This window comes from Aricia agestis, chromosome 1, assembly GCF_905147365.1.
Source record: "Aricia agestis chromosome 1, ilAriAges1.1, whole genome shotgun sequence".
NCBI lineage: Eukaryota > Metazoa > Arthropoda > Insecta > Lepidoptera > Lycaenidae > Aricia > Aricia agestis.
In genome coordinates, this window is record NC_056406.1 from 12,031,559 (window position 1) to 12,050,701 (window position 19,143).

The window sequence follows — 19,143 nt, forward strand, 5'->3', positions numbered from 1 at the left end:
TAAACAATGGAGCTTAGCGTATCGACATCGGAACCCCATAGCCACTTGGGGTGTGAATTTCACATAAATAACCCTCTAGCCGCCAGAAACTTAAAGCCAAATTAAACCACAATTTGGCGACGGGCAGGGTGAATAAATTTTCCCGCAATATGCCTAAGCCTTAACTCAGAAATGATTTCTGTTTGGGGATATTACTCCTATTGTCTCGCCTGTCGCGGCTATTTGAAATTAATGTAGCTCTCGTAAGTGCAATCTGCAACTGAATGTCGGTTATGTGGACTCTTCGTTTGTCCATGATGGACCAATACGAGCAATTACGTACGTGTAGAGAGCCATATTTTAGGGGCCCTATTGACTATGATTGCTAAGTGACACCTGTATGATCACGAACTTTTCTAAAGCATGTATGAATATTTGGCAATCATAAATGAATATGCACCTCTTTTTCTTAATCTTATGCACTTCTACAGTCAACACGATGTAAATCGACAGTGTCTAACATTGGCCCAAGTGAAGTAGTCGCTTATGACTGCCCACATAGAGTAATAGGCAGCTTTGCAATCATGGGACCTAGATATATTTCGTTCAAGTTTATTTTTGTCACCATAAAGCATTCCTTTGTAAAAAACTTAATCCATACTTCCATATCCATACTAATATTATAAATGCGAAAGTGTGTCCGTCTGTCTGTCTGTCTGTCTGTCCGTCTGTCTGTCTGTCCGTCTGTCTGTCTGTCTGTCTGTCTGTCTGTTACCTCTTCACGCCCAAACCGCTGAACCGATTTGGCTGAAATTTGGCATGGAGTTACTTTGAGTCCCGGAAAAGGACATAGGATACTTTTTATCCCGGAAAATGTACGGTTCCCGCGCAATAAATGAATTTTGGCGCAACAGAGTTGCGGGCATCATCTAGTACTTAATAAATTATAACAAAACGTTACCGAAAGCAAAAATTTGTTTCTCTACTAAAGCTAATTACAAGAGGTTAAAAAGAAACATATCTAAAACCCATCCATACTAACTAATTTTACTTACATCTGTGAGTATTAGCCATTAGGTCCAGTTCAGGAATAACACTGTGTAAACGAATAACATAAGTTCTCCATTTTATTTCCTTCTCGGCGCGAATTACTATTTACTGTTAAGTAATTCTGTCCACCGGTGCAAAGTAACAATAACGCTGTTATCTTTGTTAGTAGATCCTTCTAAATAAACACGGAAAGCTTAGTTACTAACTAAATAGAAACAGCTTTTTGTGCACATATAAAGCCTTTTCACATTAAATTTTTAAAACTCACAGAGCCCTTTAAAAAAAATGTTTGCCTCCATTGTGACAAAGGGTGGTCACATCGCCACTATTGTACTCGAGGATTGCAAGACGGTTACCGCTGACTAGTATACCACAGCTTGTTTGCCAAAAGTCATCGCCGAATTTCGAAAAAAAACGATTCAAGACTTCGTACTATGTTCCTGGCCATGACAACGCATGTTCGCACATCGCCGGTAAAACAAAGATGACGTATTTGTGAACCCAAAACGTTGAAATTTTAGATCATCCGCCTTACAGCTCTGGCTTGAGCCCTAAGGATTTTAATAAGTTCCACAAAATTGAGCAAAGTCTTTGCGACCAACGTTTAAGCTCACCTGAATAAGCTGTTTACGCGTAAAATTCGGCCATTTTGACTACCCAACTTTGGACTGGAATAAATGTTTTAAAAACTGGTTTGAACGCATGCAAAAGCATTTTAAATATTGCGAAGAATTCTTAAAAAAACAATAAATGGTGATAATCTTAGATTAGATTGTCTGTATTTATTCCAAACGACAAAACTTAAAAGGCAGCCCTCGTATAAAACTTAAAGGTGACTGACTGACATGGTGATCTATCAACGCACAGCCTAAATTACTGGACCGATCGGGCTGAAATTTGGCATGCAGGTAGATATTATGACGTAGGCATCCGCTAAGAAATTATTGTGATCAGTTCTACCTCCAAGGGGTTAAAATAGGGGATGAAAGTTTGTATATAAAAATATCCACAGCCGAACATGGTTTTTTGGAAGTCGGTTAAAAATACTTCTTAACGCGAGCGAAGCCGCGGGCAAAAGCTCGTATTATCTAATTATAATATTATTGCACAGTGGAAACGTGACATTTAAACAACCATGTAGTAAAAGATAGGTACTTAGGTAAATCAAAATAAAACCAACCTAAAATTGTAGAACATTCTAGAATCTAGAGATAAATTTCCCACAAGATATAAAGTAACCGTTTAATGTTGTATGTAATTGCGATCTGATAAGGTGCGGGATTTGCAACACCTGAACACGTCGCGTCGGGCGTCGGGCCTGGCGCGCCGCCAACATCGCATCACAACTATTAGGGAAAGCCTACATTACTCTCTATACAGTTATTATTTATTTATTGTTATTACAGATTACGCTTGTTCTAAATTAAGTACTAAGTGATTGTTAAATTATAATTATATTTGAAAATAGTCTTTATATTATAATATTATATTAACGTTTGTACCTAAGGTTTAGCTAAATAGCTACTAATTTTAGGAACTAGAGAAAAAAGAAAAACTAGAATTAATATGTAGGCAATTTGGGGTAACTGGTAAGTTTATGAAAAACATAGAAAGCATGCAGCATGTTGTAAGTTCTGCAAACAGTTTAAGTTAGAGCTTGTTTACTCTAAACACATTGAAATATTTGTAGAGTTGGTTCAAACTTTAGGTACAGTCGCACAAATTTTTCTCTCATCAAAATGAAAGTATTTTCTCCCACCAACAAATTTCTAAAGATCATCTTTTTTTCAAAAGGTAAACCCTGTATAAAATTCCTCGTTTCCCGGCAGTTCACGCCCTGTTCGAGCAGTAAGTTACACTGTACTTGTGCGGCCCACAATTTCAATTTAGTTGTAGCGACTAGCGATGCAATAAAAATGGCACGTGATCGTCCCATCTCCCCGGGACAAATAACTGAAATAGTTATATGTGTATTCCATTATAGGTAATATCTTCGGCTCCCCATTTTGGGGCATAAATTTCCACTCCTTATTATATCTCAATTTTCCTCTATTCGTAGTCGGAGAAGATGATAAAGCTACTTTGATGATAGTTTAAGTAGTATTAAAGGATTTGAAATAGATTGTTTAGTTTTATGGTCGACGATAAATGTAAAAAAAAAACGTAGGCATGAGTTCCTGTAGACAGCTACACAGCGGTTAACAGGAACACATGAGGTAAAGATTACACAATCTTAACCATAATAAAATTCCAAACGTTTACTGTGTAGGACTATCAAATATTTTTGCATAATCCAATACGTCCGACAAAACATTTGACGCAGCTGTCTACAGAAACTCATGCTCACCCTTCTGAAGACATCATAATAGAGTAAGAAGATGTAATGTGCGAGTATTTTGGAAGGCTTTTATTGAGATGAGTACAAGTTTGCTGTGAGCACATAATATTTCTACCATCTATCATTTCGTCTGCTCGCTTCAGCCATTCGCTTCCTCATAAAGTCCGCCACATAAGTAATATTCGTGTACGGAATATTCACTTAAATTTCCTCAAATGTAAGGACGTATGTTTGAGATGAATTTGAAATATTTTCATGCGGAGGTGGAGGTGTATTAAGCGAAGCCAGACTGCACTTTGCGGGAATTGATAGATATCTCGAATTTTATGGCCGTCGTAAGTACCCGCCGTACCAGTTTTATAACGTAATGACAGTCGCTTTTGCTATATCTATCTTATATATATAAAAAAGCTTTTAAAAATGAATCCATATTCGCGTGGTCACGACATCACGGCTGGACCAATTTTGCTGAAATTTCGCATAGAGATTAGACATACTTTGAGCCCCGAAGATGAACATTAGATACATTTTGTCCCGGAAAAATGTACGGTTACTGCACAATATTCTTTTTTGATTTGCGCGTAAACTATTCAATTGATTTTGATGAATTTTGGTATGGAGATACTTTGAGTATCGGGAAAGGACAAAGGATACCTACTTTTTGTCCCGGAAAATGCACAGTTCCTGCACAATAAACTTTTATGATTTTCGCTTAAACTATTTAATCTATTTTGATAAATTTTGGCATGTAGATTCAAATTTTAATCTACTGTTTTCTTAATTATACCAATTCGAATTAAATAATCATCGTTAAGACATGACAACGTCTGTCGGGTCAGCTAGTTTTTAATAAAATATATTTAAATTAATAACGACTGCCGAAGGAATATAGTGATACTCCATTTACAGAGAAGGATCTTCGTATAAAGATCACGTATGGACTCCTTTTTTCTATCCTATCACACAAGAAATCATAAATATGTATGACAGTATCTTAGAAACAAATAACCGCTGACAAATAAACTATTAAAATACGGTGACCTAGGATCGTAAAGGCTCTCCGTGGCCGTAACTCATAACACTTATGGGGTGAGTTGCCCCGAATATTTCTCGTACGGCGCAAAATGCTCGCTCACTCACAGAACAATTTCACGATCACTCTCTGTCTATATTACTTATTGTAGACTAGAAACTTTTAGACAGAGTTTTTGCAAAAGTGTGTACTCATAAATTATTGTAAGTTGTCATTATTTAGGGTTAAAAACGTAGGGTTAAAAACGGGACCCTTTTACTAAGACTTCGTTGTCTGTCCGTCTGTCTGTCTGTCTCCAGGCTGTAACTCAAGAACCGTAATAGCTAGAGATTTGAAATTTTCACAGATTATCATGTATATCTAGTGCCGTTATAACAATAAATACTAAAAACAAAATAAAATGAATATTTAAGGGGGGCTCCGATACACACGTTTTTTGCTCTATATCAATAACAGCAATTAGCAACAGGTAAGTAAGAATTTTGGTAAGTATAATTCTTACTTATATTAAATTGTGTACTTTAATATTTAATAATAATATTAAAATAAAATAAATATTTAAGGGGGCTCCCATACAAAAAACAAAATTTTGGCCTATTTTTGCTCTTAGATAACCTTCGAGCTTCGTGCGCGGATCCGACTTGGCCGGTCGCACTTGGCCGATTTTTATGATTCATCAAAGACTTTTAAGTCCACCTTTAGAACAAGTGAAACCATAAGCTTGTGTTAAAATATCTTAATACATACTTCAAGTGTCATGTTTTATTCCTGACGGATTTCAAGAAAACGCAAGCTGAGTAACTTATATCTATCGTCTGTAAAAATATATTATTGAAAATGGCACTTCTATTTTATCCACCGCTCTAGGACATTTTCAATGGCCTAAATAGTCTAGGAGCTAAGTGTGAAAAGTGGCAGATGTTGTTAACGCAATTAAGATAATCGTTTATATAAATAAATAGCCGTCAGAACGCGATTAGGGTCAACTATTGAGGGAACTGTCGTGGGAGAGGACCATCTGGTGTAATTTATATGTAGCTAAGAGCATTATTTTGTTGACCTTACGAAATTAGTATGTACATGTCAGCATTCAACTTATTCCGTATACACTTGCTGCTCTGCTCGTTGTGATTATTGTGTTAATATTTTATTCGCACAAATATCATGTATGTAGTTTATAATCAAAATTCTAAAACTCTCCCTAATGCTCAAATTTTGTTTGTAGTAGATACTACTTCTTCCTACGGACTAAAAATGTTATTTTGGGTTTTTTGTAAACAAACATGACTAGTGTATTCTGACTTTCGTGCATCGTAGACAAGTGAGTTTCAGTACGTAGGTACCCTTATGGTAGGGTATTGCAAAAATATACAGGGTGTAACAAAACATCTACAGGGTGTAACAAAACTAAGTGATAATACTTTAGGGTGTGTACGTGTTCCTTGTAGAGATTTCACTGTGAAAGTAGCAGCGCTGAAAGACCAATTTTTTTCACTTTTGTATGGGGAAACTAGTGACATATACACACCCTAAAGTATTATCACCTAGTTTTGTTACAACCTGTAGATGTTACCATGATATTACAGCGTCATCAAGAACAATATAATATCTTGTCTGGCTACACAATCCTCATTTTATTTTAACTTCAAAAATCCTGTATCTTAATCTGAACAATGTATTTAAGAAGCGAATAAGACCCGTAATTTATTGGATAAAGTGAAACATTTTTTAATTTGCGCCTTAAAGGTCATACGATATCTTTTCAGGAGCAATTTTCTGAGCGAGATAAATGCGAACAACTTAAAAATAAATTGATTTTATTCAAATTTCTATCGAGCCTCCAGATTTCGTTCTTAGGATTGCTCGCCCCGATGCTAAAGTAGCAAGTTCGGATGAAGGAATGTAGATGAGGTCACATTCAGAAAACGCTGTTTGTTTTTCTATGGACCTTTTAGTCAAATTAAAAAGTTCAAGTAACTTATCTTTAAAGTAAGAATTTTCTTTTAGAGATTTTTAGGAGCGATTTTATATGAGCCTAATAATAATTTATTATTGTGCCTTAGCGAATACTCATTCAAATATTTTCAACTCCTAAACCTACTTGTTATTACGAACCATTACATTATGAGTCTTGTTACAAAATATTTTTTATATCACAATCCATAAGTACTAATATAATAAATGCGAAAGTGTGTCTGTCTGTAATTACCTCTTCACGCCCAAACCGCTGAACTGATTTTGCTGAAATTTCGCATGAAGATAATTTGAGTCCCGGGAAAGGATATAGGATACTTTTTATTCCGGAAAAATGTACGGTTACCGCGCGATAAACGACTTTTGGGGGCGTCATGTAGTGATTAATAATTTCGAGGTCTATCTAATTATAACCAATAGTTATTACTTACATTAATTAATTATATTTTTATTAAAAATAAATTCGAAAAGTAAATATTAAATTATTATTCTTATAACGTATCTTTGTATATAAATCAGCGTTATCAGCTTTATTAAAATAATTTACGGTTTAAATCAAATTCGGAGTAATTTCACGTTTTACGGCCGACATTTCGCTCTACAGCAGGCCGTATACATATTTATGATATTGACATTACTTGTAACTTATTATGACTGCTGACATTGCAATTTGCAAACTGAATATACAAATATGGATGTTCAATTAAAAATTAACATTTTTTTTTAGTTTTTAATTCAATTTACAAATACAATGATCTCTGCAAGGCTGGGACTTTACATGATTTTCGGGAAAAATAACGCATTGAAATTACATAAAATTCTGCTGTTATAATATCTACTATATCCATGGCTCTAATATTATATTATGACCTTTAATACAGTTAAAAATCAAACGTCAAGACCAATTTCATCTATATATTAATGCCCAGGTGAATGAAATTTTGCACAGTTATAGTTTACATGGTGAAGGAGTGTAGTAGTCCTAATGTCGCTGAAACTAAGGTCGAATTTCGATCATTGGGCGATCTCTAGTAAACAAAATTAGATACTAGAGTGTAGTGTGTACTCTACTGTTTATGCGCAGAGTTCAAAATATTATGTTCTTGCAACTTTTGATTTGAAAAAATCGAAAAAAGGGCCACATACTACGATCATTATGTGACTAGCTTATTATAATTTGCATGGAGTCGAAATAATTAATTATTATTATCAGAAATGAAGTACATACCTCCAAAGTGCAAACCGACAAAAGATTCAGCCGCGCCCGCCGCAGACTTTATTACCCAGCTTAGAAGTTAGAACAAAATGTAACCGGAGCACATCGGCCTCAAGTTTAATAAACATTTTTCGCCCTAATCCGGGAAAAATATCCAACTTTCGACTTGTTGCGCGTTTGTTAATTAATTCCCTCCTAATCGTAAAAAAGGAGGGAAGAAGAAGGGCGAAATTACTTTCTTTACGGCGGCCTGCTCCCGCTACAATGATTAATGCGGTGCGCCCTAATGCGTCTGTTGCTATCCATCAGCAATGTGTGACCACAATATATTCTATATCTTGTGATTTATATCCTATGATATATTGCGGCCTTAATTTTGCAAACATCATCAGCCTGTTGACCTTTGGCATATTAATGTACTTGCGACAAATATTCTTTATTTTATGATAAAGTTCTGAAATATAGGTACTAATCGTATAGGTTTTAGATGCTGCTAAAATTATTATAGTTAACGTGAAATTCATATTTTTATACACATTTTAATATTTTACTTTATATTATAATAAAAAGTAAAAGTGTAAGTTAAAGTATACTATGTACGTCTTCACCAATTTGGATAAAATAAAACGATGGGATATGATATACGTTTACGGTGTGATAGACGAAGTTCTGCGTAAACTAAGATTCATAATATAACATCTAGCTGCTAGCAGGTACTAAACAGTTGGTTAGTACTGTTATATCCGCTATTTCAATACAATTTGCGTTGTAAATTATTTAAATTGTAATCGAATTAAATAATGTTAAAGCCTATCGGTCGAGCCATGGACGGCAGACGAAATGGATGAATAGATATTGGCGATGGACTCGAAATTCCCTTTGATTACAACTCCGATTTTAAATGGACTAGGCAACTAATGCAAATGGCTAAAATAGTAGCCACTTAGTCTAATAGCTTAATTTAAGTTTAATTCAAAGTAGCTCTTAGCTGCTAATAACAACTACATTTGGGGAAATGAGGAAAAGATGTAGTATGCCTTTAATGACTTGTTAGTTGTTACTTAGAGTACTTACTAATGATGTATTAATGTAGATTTTTAGCTGGATTATTTTAATATTTTTGGCTTTAGTTTACATAGTCGGCAATATTTTATTTTCATCATAATAATATACTTATTAATCTTTCTGTAATAATAATGTTTTTCCTCCGAACGACGTAGCCAAGATGGAGTATATTTTTTCGTGATACCAAATTAGTTATTACTCACTCGGAAACAAGTGCTCTCCGCCAAATTACTTTCCATTTGTAATTAAGTAGTAAATGGTAAGATAAAATATGAAAATATTTATGAGCAAAATAAGTAATATTTATTATGATAATATCATATTTTCGCATCCATAAGTTTTGCGCATACCTACTTAGTTATAAAATCTAATATTGGTAGGTACCCAATTTTTCATTTTCTGATTAAAGAATAATACAATTTTGTAGTATTTTAATTAAAATCGGACCTCGTTGCTTTCAACTTGTGAAACCATCGTTATTTTTATTTAGAATAAATTGTAACAGAATATTTATATATTTTTAATTATATAAAGAATATTTTTAACCATGATGCCTCTCACCGAATCGGAAATTAACCCAGCGAGAAGTACCCACAAAACGAACTCCCACCAGGCTATCTTTTACCAAAAATATGGAAAATTTCTCGGAAAATTGAAACCAAAATTGGAGGTTGCAAAATGTTATAGTATTGAATAAAGGATGTTGGGCATTTGTCACAGTGGTCTCTCGTTAAACGTGTGACACGGGTCCTGATGGAGGATCATTTTGTACAAAAATATCATCCTAAAGTTAAATTCTTTGCGTTTGTCACGATTTATGAAAATAAGGTTGATGCGACGGTATTTTGATATGAAAATTTCGTATGTTATTGTGATATGAGCTACATGTGGTCAGTATGTTGACTGCAGTGTAGAGCTTCATTATTTTATTGCAAAGAAGCCGAAGGTCTGTCCTCTAAATTGTTGGCTTGTAATCCCTGTAGTAGAATAATTATTGTTATAAGTATAACGTATATCAATAATCTTAGAAATTATTTAACGAATTTTAAATCCGTTTTAAGAGTTGCTGATTGGAGTGGTTCATAGGTTTACATGTCCTATGCGCGAAAGCTGCACATGAAACGTGAAAAATGAAACGAATATGACTAATCTAACAGTTGTACCGCCATTACCCTCATTACCCTTCGAAAGATAGTTTTCATCAATTTCAATTTGAAATATTTCCGCAGAATTACCGGTGAACCCTTTTTTCTGGGTTCAAAAATTCGCTAATCGTACAAAGAAATTGATAAGCAGTTTTTTAGCCGTATTACTTTGATATAAATTTCCCAATTCGTCTGTCTTCTCAAAAATTGTAACACTTCCGGCAATAATTACGTTTGATAAATGATAATTTTTAAAATGAATTCTTTCACAGAACTTGTCGGTAAAGTATTAATTTTTTGGCGTCAATCGATGCAGGATATGTTATTCTACTATAATATTATGTTTCGAATTTAGGTCAGAATCTTTGAATTTATAAATGTTATATAAATCCTTATTTTGTAAGTGCTTTAGTTGGAGATAGTATAAAATATGTATTAAACAGAAAACATCAAGGAACACAACTTTAGATGCTATAAGTAAAGTTGTACCTTCGTCAACACACGGTTCTATTGAAACATCGTTTGAAACATCAGTAAACGAGGGACGGTCCCTTCTAAAACGCGGTACTCCTTGTAACCCTACAACTTGCCACTTAGCCGCTCTCGACTCTCTAATGACGCCCCGTATTGTACCAACTTTTTCATCCGGACTTACGTGAGTATGGAGTCTTTGTGGAGCTCGGCTTTTCCGACTAACCCGCCAATTTAAAATCACTCTCCCCCGCGAAAACAATCTATTTTCTACCTTAGCGCCTCGTATTAAAATATTCTCGGGCCTCGGAGGCACCTCTCGCGATTGGTCGGATCTGTATTTGTATTTAATTTATTTTCAACACGAATTTCGCCTTTAAAAATCTCAATTCACCAGGCGTATAAAGAACTTCTCTCTAATTGAATCTTCGTACTCGTAACAAGATTTCAGTGATTTTATTTGGAAATCAATTTTGGAATTAAATTAGGTCAATGCACTTGTCTACACCTTTTACGAAGCAAAATTTCAGCACGTCCAGACTTTTGACACGAGGAGAAACAATAGCGATAGTTAAGTACATTCGACATATTATTTTGTACCATATATTTTGTGCATCGGATGGGCATGTAAAAAGTCGGTCCTGCGCCTGATCTCTCGCCAGTCGTGTCGGTCTTCCGTCCCACTGGGTTATGAGAGTAAAAGGAATAGAGAGTGCTCTTGTATACTGCGCACACACTTGGGCACTATAAAATTACTCCTGCGTACCTGGCCCGGTTTCAATGAAACCGGCCACCGTCATCGAAACCGGTGTGGGGAGTATTATTATTGTACCATATAATAATAATTCATATTATATTTTTACGTTTTACTTTTATTCCTCATATCACATAATATGCTAGACAGCTAGTATTGTATCTCCATCAAACCATTCAATTATCACAATTAAAAACACAACAAACTGAAATCACGTTAGGAAACTTGTCGTACTACTCACTCTACAAAGTATAGAGTTATGTAAAGCAATATGTTATTGAAGTGCAAAGCCGCACAGGGGTAATAAGTACGTCTCGCTCGCGAGTACACTGAAGTTAAAAGTGTAAGTTCCGTTTTGTACTCAAAAACAAGTGATTTGCTATCGAGACGGTATTACTTAGACGGGACTTTTGTGGTGATATTTTATTCCCGGGGAAGTTTTTTAAAAGGGTTTGACGGGTATTTATTGCTTTGGAATAAATCATTTGTGAACACCACTGTACTCTGTAGGTATATAAAACACTCCAGTTGGGGAATTTGCTAAAATATTGGTACACATAACTGGAGAAGTACGAGTACTTTTTTGTACTTTAAGCTAAGTACTCACATACGGTTTTGCTCGATAGTTTTACTCCAAATCGAGCAATAACAACTGCACCGTGTGGACCGCAAAACTGACAGCTCGAAGGCGAAGGCTCGATGGAATTAAATATTATGTCAAATATGTCATTTCCTTCGATTCGGAGTAAAACTATCGAGCAAAACCGTATGTCAGTACTTAGCATTATATCTAAGTATAACTTTTAGCTATATTTACGACCATATTCTAGTTTGAGATAATCTTAAAATTTCAGGATCGCTTCCCGATTGTAAAAATGCATAGAGTTCTTCAGTTTTCATTTACTTCCTAGCCTAGATTTCCCACAACTTATGTTTGTGAGCTATTCCAGAAAATAAACATTCATATTCAAACTGAGTTTTAAAAGCAGAAAATTTTAAAATTGTACTAATTAACTAAAAATTTACCTGGCATAAGCTCGACCGGTTACAACAACATAAACATGACCTCATAAAACGTCAAGGTAATTTGAACCTTACGTGCCGTGTTTACAGTTCCTTTTCGTCCCATCGATGGCTTTACTATAAGAGGCAGGAGAAAAACGTAATGAAACTGTTCTCAACAGCCACATGATATCAACGAGCCGGAGTTAACTACGCCACTACTTGTAAATTAATATGGAACTGTAAACTTTTTAAAACCTGTAATTTCGAATTGCGGTTACGACTGAATGTTAGTCTGATTAATTTATGCTGTATGAAGTAAACTATAAATATATATATTTATAGTTTACTTCATACAGCATATATAATTATATATACTAGCTGTTGCCCGCGACTTCGTCCGCGTGGACTTCAGTTTATAGCGCGCGATGTCAACAAAATTGGTGTCAAATTGGTGTCAAAAGCTTTTATAAAAAAACCCTGGTACCCCTTAAATCAAAACAGCTGTGCAGTGTGCACATAATATTTAAATTTTTAAAATTAAACTTTATATTTTATGCCAAATTTTTAAGCTTATTTAGCCCCCCAATTACACAACTTTACTCATAAACTATTTATCAATGATAGGTTTAAGGTTACGTCACTGCATAGATAAAATACTGATTTATTAAATAACGTTATATAGAAATAACAATCAAAAAAATCGAAAAATAAATGTAAGATAATACCACCTCTTATAGAAATACTTTTGGGCAAGCGTTAGCGCGATGTAGAAGACGCACGGCGCCATCTATTATAGATTTTTGGAACTAACTTAATTTGAACAAATTTACGCATTTTCACCTCCTTACAACGCTTTTTTCAGTAAAAAAGTAGCCTATGTCCTTTCTCAGGCTTTAGACTGTCTGTATACAAAAGTAGTAGTTTTGGCGTGAAAGCGAGACAGACAGACAGACAGACAGACAGAGATACTTTCGCATTTATAATATTAGTATAGAATATATATATACGTGTTCAGTTTTAGGACTGGACTGGAGCTTTTTCTACTTTTGGGGAGCAAAATGAAAGCCCGTAGTATAAACTTGCGTGTATTTAACAGAGTGTATAAAAGAATGACATTGAAAAAGGACACTACGAATAAAAATTAAAACGCCTGGTAAAATTAAATAGCAATCTTGCGGATTTTCAATGTTCTCAAAATCAGGTCAGGCATTGTAGGCCTGAACATCCTCCCGGCCGTTGAAAGGTCCACTTTCAACTATTTAAATCCTCAGCTTTAGGCAAAGGGCAGAGTCGGGTGAGAGCTCGCCGTACGCAGCCACGTGCGGTAGTAACCTCTGCTACTCTTGATATAGCATCCGGTCCTGGAAAGAGACGCACCACGCGTCCCAGTCGCCAGCAAAGCGGTGGTAAATTGTCTTCAGCTAACAACACCATGTCACCAATAGCAAGGCGATCGGTGTTTTGACGCCATTTGCTTCTCTGCTGCAATTCGCTTAAGTATTCTTTCTGCCACCTCTGCCAGAAATGTTGCCGCAATCTCTGTAGATGTTTGTAGCGTTTTTCTTCATTGTTGTTCCCGGCGTCGTCCAAAGATGGCGCTGGTGGTAGTGCCGTAAGCGGCCGGCCGATAAGAAAGTGCCCTGGGGACAAGGGTAGGAGGTCATTTGGAGAAGAGGATAGAGGACACAAGGGACGGCTATTAAGTATTGCCTCCACTTGTGCAAATAGTGTAGATATCTCTTCAAAAGTTAATTTGCTATTAGCCATAACGCGTTTGATATGAAATTTAGCCGACTTTATTCCAGCCTCCCAGATGCCGCCGAAATGAGGAGCGTAAGTTGGTATAAAATTAAATGTAATACCTTGATGACTTGCAAACTGAGACAAGTATTCCTCATTTTGTTTAAGAAACTGTCCTATTTCTTTTGCAGCAGCTACAAAATTACGACCGTTATCGCTGAATATCTCCGTTGGCTTTCCTCTACGCGCAATAAAACGCCTAAGTGTCATAATGAATGCATCCTTACTCATATCACTGACAGCTTCTAGGTGAATACATTTATATCTTAAACATACAAAAAGACAGAGGTAACATTTAATTAAGCGACTTCCGCGGCCCTTTCGATTAAGTATAAAAAACGGACCCCCGAAGTCAATGCCAACGGACAAGAAGGGGAAGTCTGGATTAACGCGCTGAGCAGGTAAGTTACCCATTTTAGGTTGTATAGTTTTACCACGCATGCGTCTGCATATTACACAATTATTAACAGTACTTCTAGCGAGATGCCTACCATTAACGGGCCATATAAACTCCCTCACAATAGCTAACAACAACTGAGGGCCTGCGTGCATATTATTTATATGTTCCCTGTAAAATATTAATTTAGATAATTTATGATTAGCATGAAGTAGGATAGGATGTCTTTTTTCATAGGAACAAATAGATGCGTCGAGTCGACCTCCAACACGAATTAGATTATTCTCATCTAGAAAAGGGGAAAGAGAAATTATTTTACTTTTATTATTCAAAGGTTTTGAATCAAGTAGTAAACTATATTCCAAATCAAATGATTCTCTTTGAGCCATGACACATAATGAATGAAATGAGTCGCGAAGTTCTGCAACGGTAAGTATACCTTTACGCTTATTATTCTTATTTTTTAAATTATATATGAACCTAGTAACATATGCATATGAACGTTGAAGTTTAGTTAAAGAAGAAAATCTATCAAATTCTATTATTGTAAAATTATTATGTATTAATGTGTGTACTTTTATTTCAGGTATTTCTTTTACAGGATTAGGATTTAGCTTAGGCCATTCAGACTTATCTTTAATAAGGAAGCTTGGGCCGCACCACCATTTATTTAGAGATATTAAATCCTTAGCGTTTACGCTTCGTGAGATTAAATCAGATGGATTATCATGAGTGGGTACGTACCGCCAAGAGGAAGGCTCAGATAACTCTAGGATTTCAGCTATCCGATTAGCTACAAATAATTTTAATTTTGTTATGTCACTATTTATCCAACTTAATACGACACTTGAATCGCACCAATGTACAACATTATCAGGTTTATATCTGAGCGATTCTAACACCGATTTACATAACCTAACAGATAGTAAGGCAGCGCACAACTCAAGTCTAGGTATTGTGGTCGGCTTTAGCGGCGCAACCTTTGACTTAGCGCATAATAGTTTCACCATAGATTCACCTTGTGGTGATATAGATTTTAGATAAATACATGCACCGTAAGCCCTTTGAGATGCGTCACTGAAAGAATGCAATTCTATGAAAATCGGTGAATTACATAAAACTAATCTAGGGACTTGTAAATTTTTAATGAAATCCAAACTTTCAGATAACTTCAGCCACTCATGTTTTAGTTCTAACGGGACAGGCTGATCCCAATCCAGCTTTTGTTGCCAGAGTTTCTGTAACAATATTTTAGGTTTAATGATAATTGGGCTTAGTATGCCTAAGGGGTCAAATATTCTAAAAGATTTCGATAAAATTATGCGTTTTGTTACAGTTGTCGAGTCATTTGTAAAATCCTTAATTGGAAAGAATAAAGTATCAGTAGAGGGCGTCCAACCAATACCTAGGGTACTTGTAGACGTACTTATAGTTAAATTATCATTAGTATTCATTTCAATATTTTCGAATATTGTTGGTTGATTACTTTTGTATTTTCTTAGATTGAAACATCCAGATTTAAGTACCTTTGCTACTGACCTTTGTATTAGACACAATTCTTCCTTTGTGTTTGCGCCGGTGATCAAGTCGTCAACGTAAAAATCATTTTGTATAATAGATTTAGTTAGCTCGTCGCCGCAATCCTCACCTAGCTGCCACAAGCATCGCGTACTCAAATAACTAGCACTCGCGGTCCCGTAAGTAATAGTATTTAAATTGTATACTTTAATAGGCTGGGAATCGTCATCTCTCCACAACACCCGCTGCAGATCACGATCCTCTTCATAAACGGATATCATGCGATACATCTTCTCAATATCCGCCGTGAGAAGAAACCGGTACTGCCTAGCACGAATTAAAATGGAGAAGAGAGACGGCTGAATGCTAGGACCAACCATAAGAATATCGTTCAATGAATAGCCCGAGGAAGACGGAGCAGAAGCATCGAACACCACTCGCAGCTTTGTTGACTCACTCTCCTGTTTCAGTACTGCGTGATGGCATAAATAATAACAATGATTATTCGAGGAGTTTGAAGCTGGTGAGAGGTGTCCTAATGATTTATACTCGTTTATGAAATTAGTATATTCTTGTTTTAAGATTGGATTACGCTTAAACCGTTTCTCTAAAGATATTAACCTCTTTTTCGCTAAATTGTAAGTATCTCCAAGACAATCTGGACTATCTAGCAAAGGTAACTTAACACAAAATCTACCGTTACTATCTCTACGTGTGTGAGTAACAAAATGTCTCTCACATGCCTTTTCTTTAGTACTTAGTAAGAGTTTTGTGGGAACTTCTTCGATCTCCCAAAATTTAGTTAGATATTTGTTTATATTTTCGTTTATGTTTGTACCTGAATTAATAGTTAAGTGATTACATGTAGTAGTTTTATAAGTGATCAATTTTGAATGAACTGGACCCGATATGATCCAGCCAAGCTTGGAGCTTCTTAACTTGGGATTTAGGGGACCGAGGGAACGTTGCTCGTCACCAAGGATGTCCCAAAACAAGTCAGCACCTATCAATAGGTCGATAGGAGCCGGTTCATAAAACTGTGGGTCAGCTAATATTATGTCTTTTGGTAATTTAATTGTTTTAGTATCAATCAATTGTTTTGGAATGTTTCCTGTTAATTCCTTTAATACTAGACATGAAGCTGTCAAACTAAAATTGCTAGTTAGAGATTTTATTTCAACGTTACAGCTTTCGAGTACATTCATAAAACTCGTATTACCTATCCCTACAACCTTTAGACAGTTGATGGAGATAGATTTCAATGATATTTTATCCTTAAGGGATTTAGATATAAAAGAGGATTGGCTCCCGCAGTCTAATAATGCGCGAACCTTGACCCTTTGCTTAGTCACTGGATTCTCGGCTAGTATTACAGCAGTTGAGAGCAATATCTCATTTGAGTATTGTTTTGCAAAATATACAGATGATTGGTTTGGTACCTGAATCTGTTCCGGGATTTCAGCCTCCAGAGCACCATGCTCACTGGCAGACGAAACTGGCTCGTGGAGCAACGAGTTATGCCTCTTGTTGCAATCTCGACACGATCCCATGCGGCATTGATCTATAGAATGACCCTGCCTCAAACAATTAGCACAAAGTTTGTATTTTTGAACCTTTTTTAGACGCTGATCTATGGACATCGCCTTAAAGGTAGGACAATCATAAATTTTATGTTTATTATCACATATTACGCATGAAATATTATTATTAGCTTGTAATTTTGTTTGTTTAATAGGTGAATGGTAAGTTGCAAATGATTTAGTATGGGAATACTGCCTATTGGAGTTAGGTATTTGCGCGCCACGTGAGTTACCAAGGGCACCCCTTGAATTAGAATTGTTATTGACACTTTCGTGGGATTTATTCCTATTTAAGGATTCCAAAACATCCGCACGATCGACCATAAACTTGTTAAATTGTTCCAAAGTAGCAGTATCACTATCTAAAGAGCTTCTGTGTTCTTCCCATTTTGAAAGGGTGATACTGTCTAATTTAGATGACAACATAAAAATAACTAAAACATCCCACTTGTCTGTCGGCTGACCAAGACTGTGCAGGGCACGTAAATTTTTAGTAACGTGATCTACTAAAAATCTTAAGGATCGTTCAGACTCACGTGAAAGCGGCTTAATATTAAATAATGAATTTAAGTGATGGTTAATGAGAATTCTCTTATTATTGTAACGACCACATAATAACTTCCAAGCTTCGGCGTAGTTGGCCGAGGACACTTCGAGGTTTGAAATTATTCGCGATGCATCACCCTCTAAATATGAAATTAAATAGTGAAATTTGTGTATGGGCAAGATGCGTGCATTATTGTGTATTAAATTTTCAAAGGTATCCCGAAATTCCAACCAACGGAAATATGCACCGTCAAATTTGGCAATCTGTATTTGAGGAAGTTTAATACTTAAACTTTCCTGATTTTCGACTTGCATTGAATTCTCAAATACAGAAGCACGCCTAATCTCAGATTCTATTTTCTTATTAAATTGATCTAATAAGGTTTTGGCTGTGGCCATATTGATGATAATATCGCGCTCGATTTTGTCACGCTCTTCTATCTCATTAGCTATGTTATCCGGACATAAAACTTCTATCTCATTTTGCAAATCATCAACACGGACTGACAATGCCTCAAACTTAGCTAATTTAAGATTTAACTCTGTGAGTTGTATGTTTGTTAATTCTTTCAACTCAGAAATGCTATTTAGATAATTACCAAATTTTGTTATTTGTCCCTTAGCGGACGAACGCCTAGTAATCAAATCTTTGATATGCTGCTTCCTATCCATTTCTTTAGACATTGTAAGTATCGATTTATAATAACCAAATGAAAACTATGAATTTGTTACTTTAAGATAGGTAAATTTGCGGAAAATAAAGAAAAAAAATGGCTCACGCTCCTCATGACGGTGACATCTACCACCCCAGACCAGCAGGTACTTATGGAATATCAGCTTCTCCAATATTTTGTGACTTCCTGATGGCTGGTAAGCACCTACCACTTACCGGTGCGTGGCGCCTGAAATTAGTCGGCAAAACTATCTTAAAATCAAATATTTACGCTGTAGGCACTAATACCACAATGAATTTTGGTAAACTGTATGAAAAATAACTAAATGATTGAAGAAAACAACTTAGAACAAGATGTCGGACAATAGAATTTAACCTCAACACGTGCTAATTACCTATTACAAGTTGTTAATTTGCACAAATGGATTTTAGCAAACACTTATTAGGAATAAGGGATCAATTGGGAATTTAGATTAGGTATAGGAAATATCAGGGCACTTAACTTTGTCGAAGCACGCCGGAACAATGTGGTACTTTGGCTGCATCCACTGATTGTCCAATTTCCAATAATCCAATTATCCTTTGGCTGGTAATTTGCG

The 19,143-nt window shown here is 35.6% G+C and overlaps 1 protein-coding gene across 1 annotated transcript; it reads right to left on the reverse strand.

Annotated features, from left to right (window-relative positions):
- Positions 1-13,044: 13,044 nt before the first annotated feature.
- LOC121730745 lies at positions 13,045-14,570 on the reverse strand. The gene has a single exon (XM_042119897.1). It carries the CDS (start codon positions 14,380-14,382, stop codon positions 13,282-13,284), a length of 1,101 nt encoding a protein of 366 aa, XP_041975831.1. The 5' UTR covers positions 14,383-14,570; the 3' UTR covers positions 13,045-13,281.
- Positions 14,571-19,143: the final 4,573 nt, after the last annotated feature.

Bases quoted from the DNA above. Each gene is read 5' to 3' on its own strand.
- LOC121730745 (XM_042119897.1), bottom strand. From the start codon at position 14,382: ATGCACGCAGGCCCTCAGTTGTTGTTAGCTATTGTGAGGGAGTTTATA.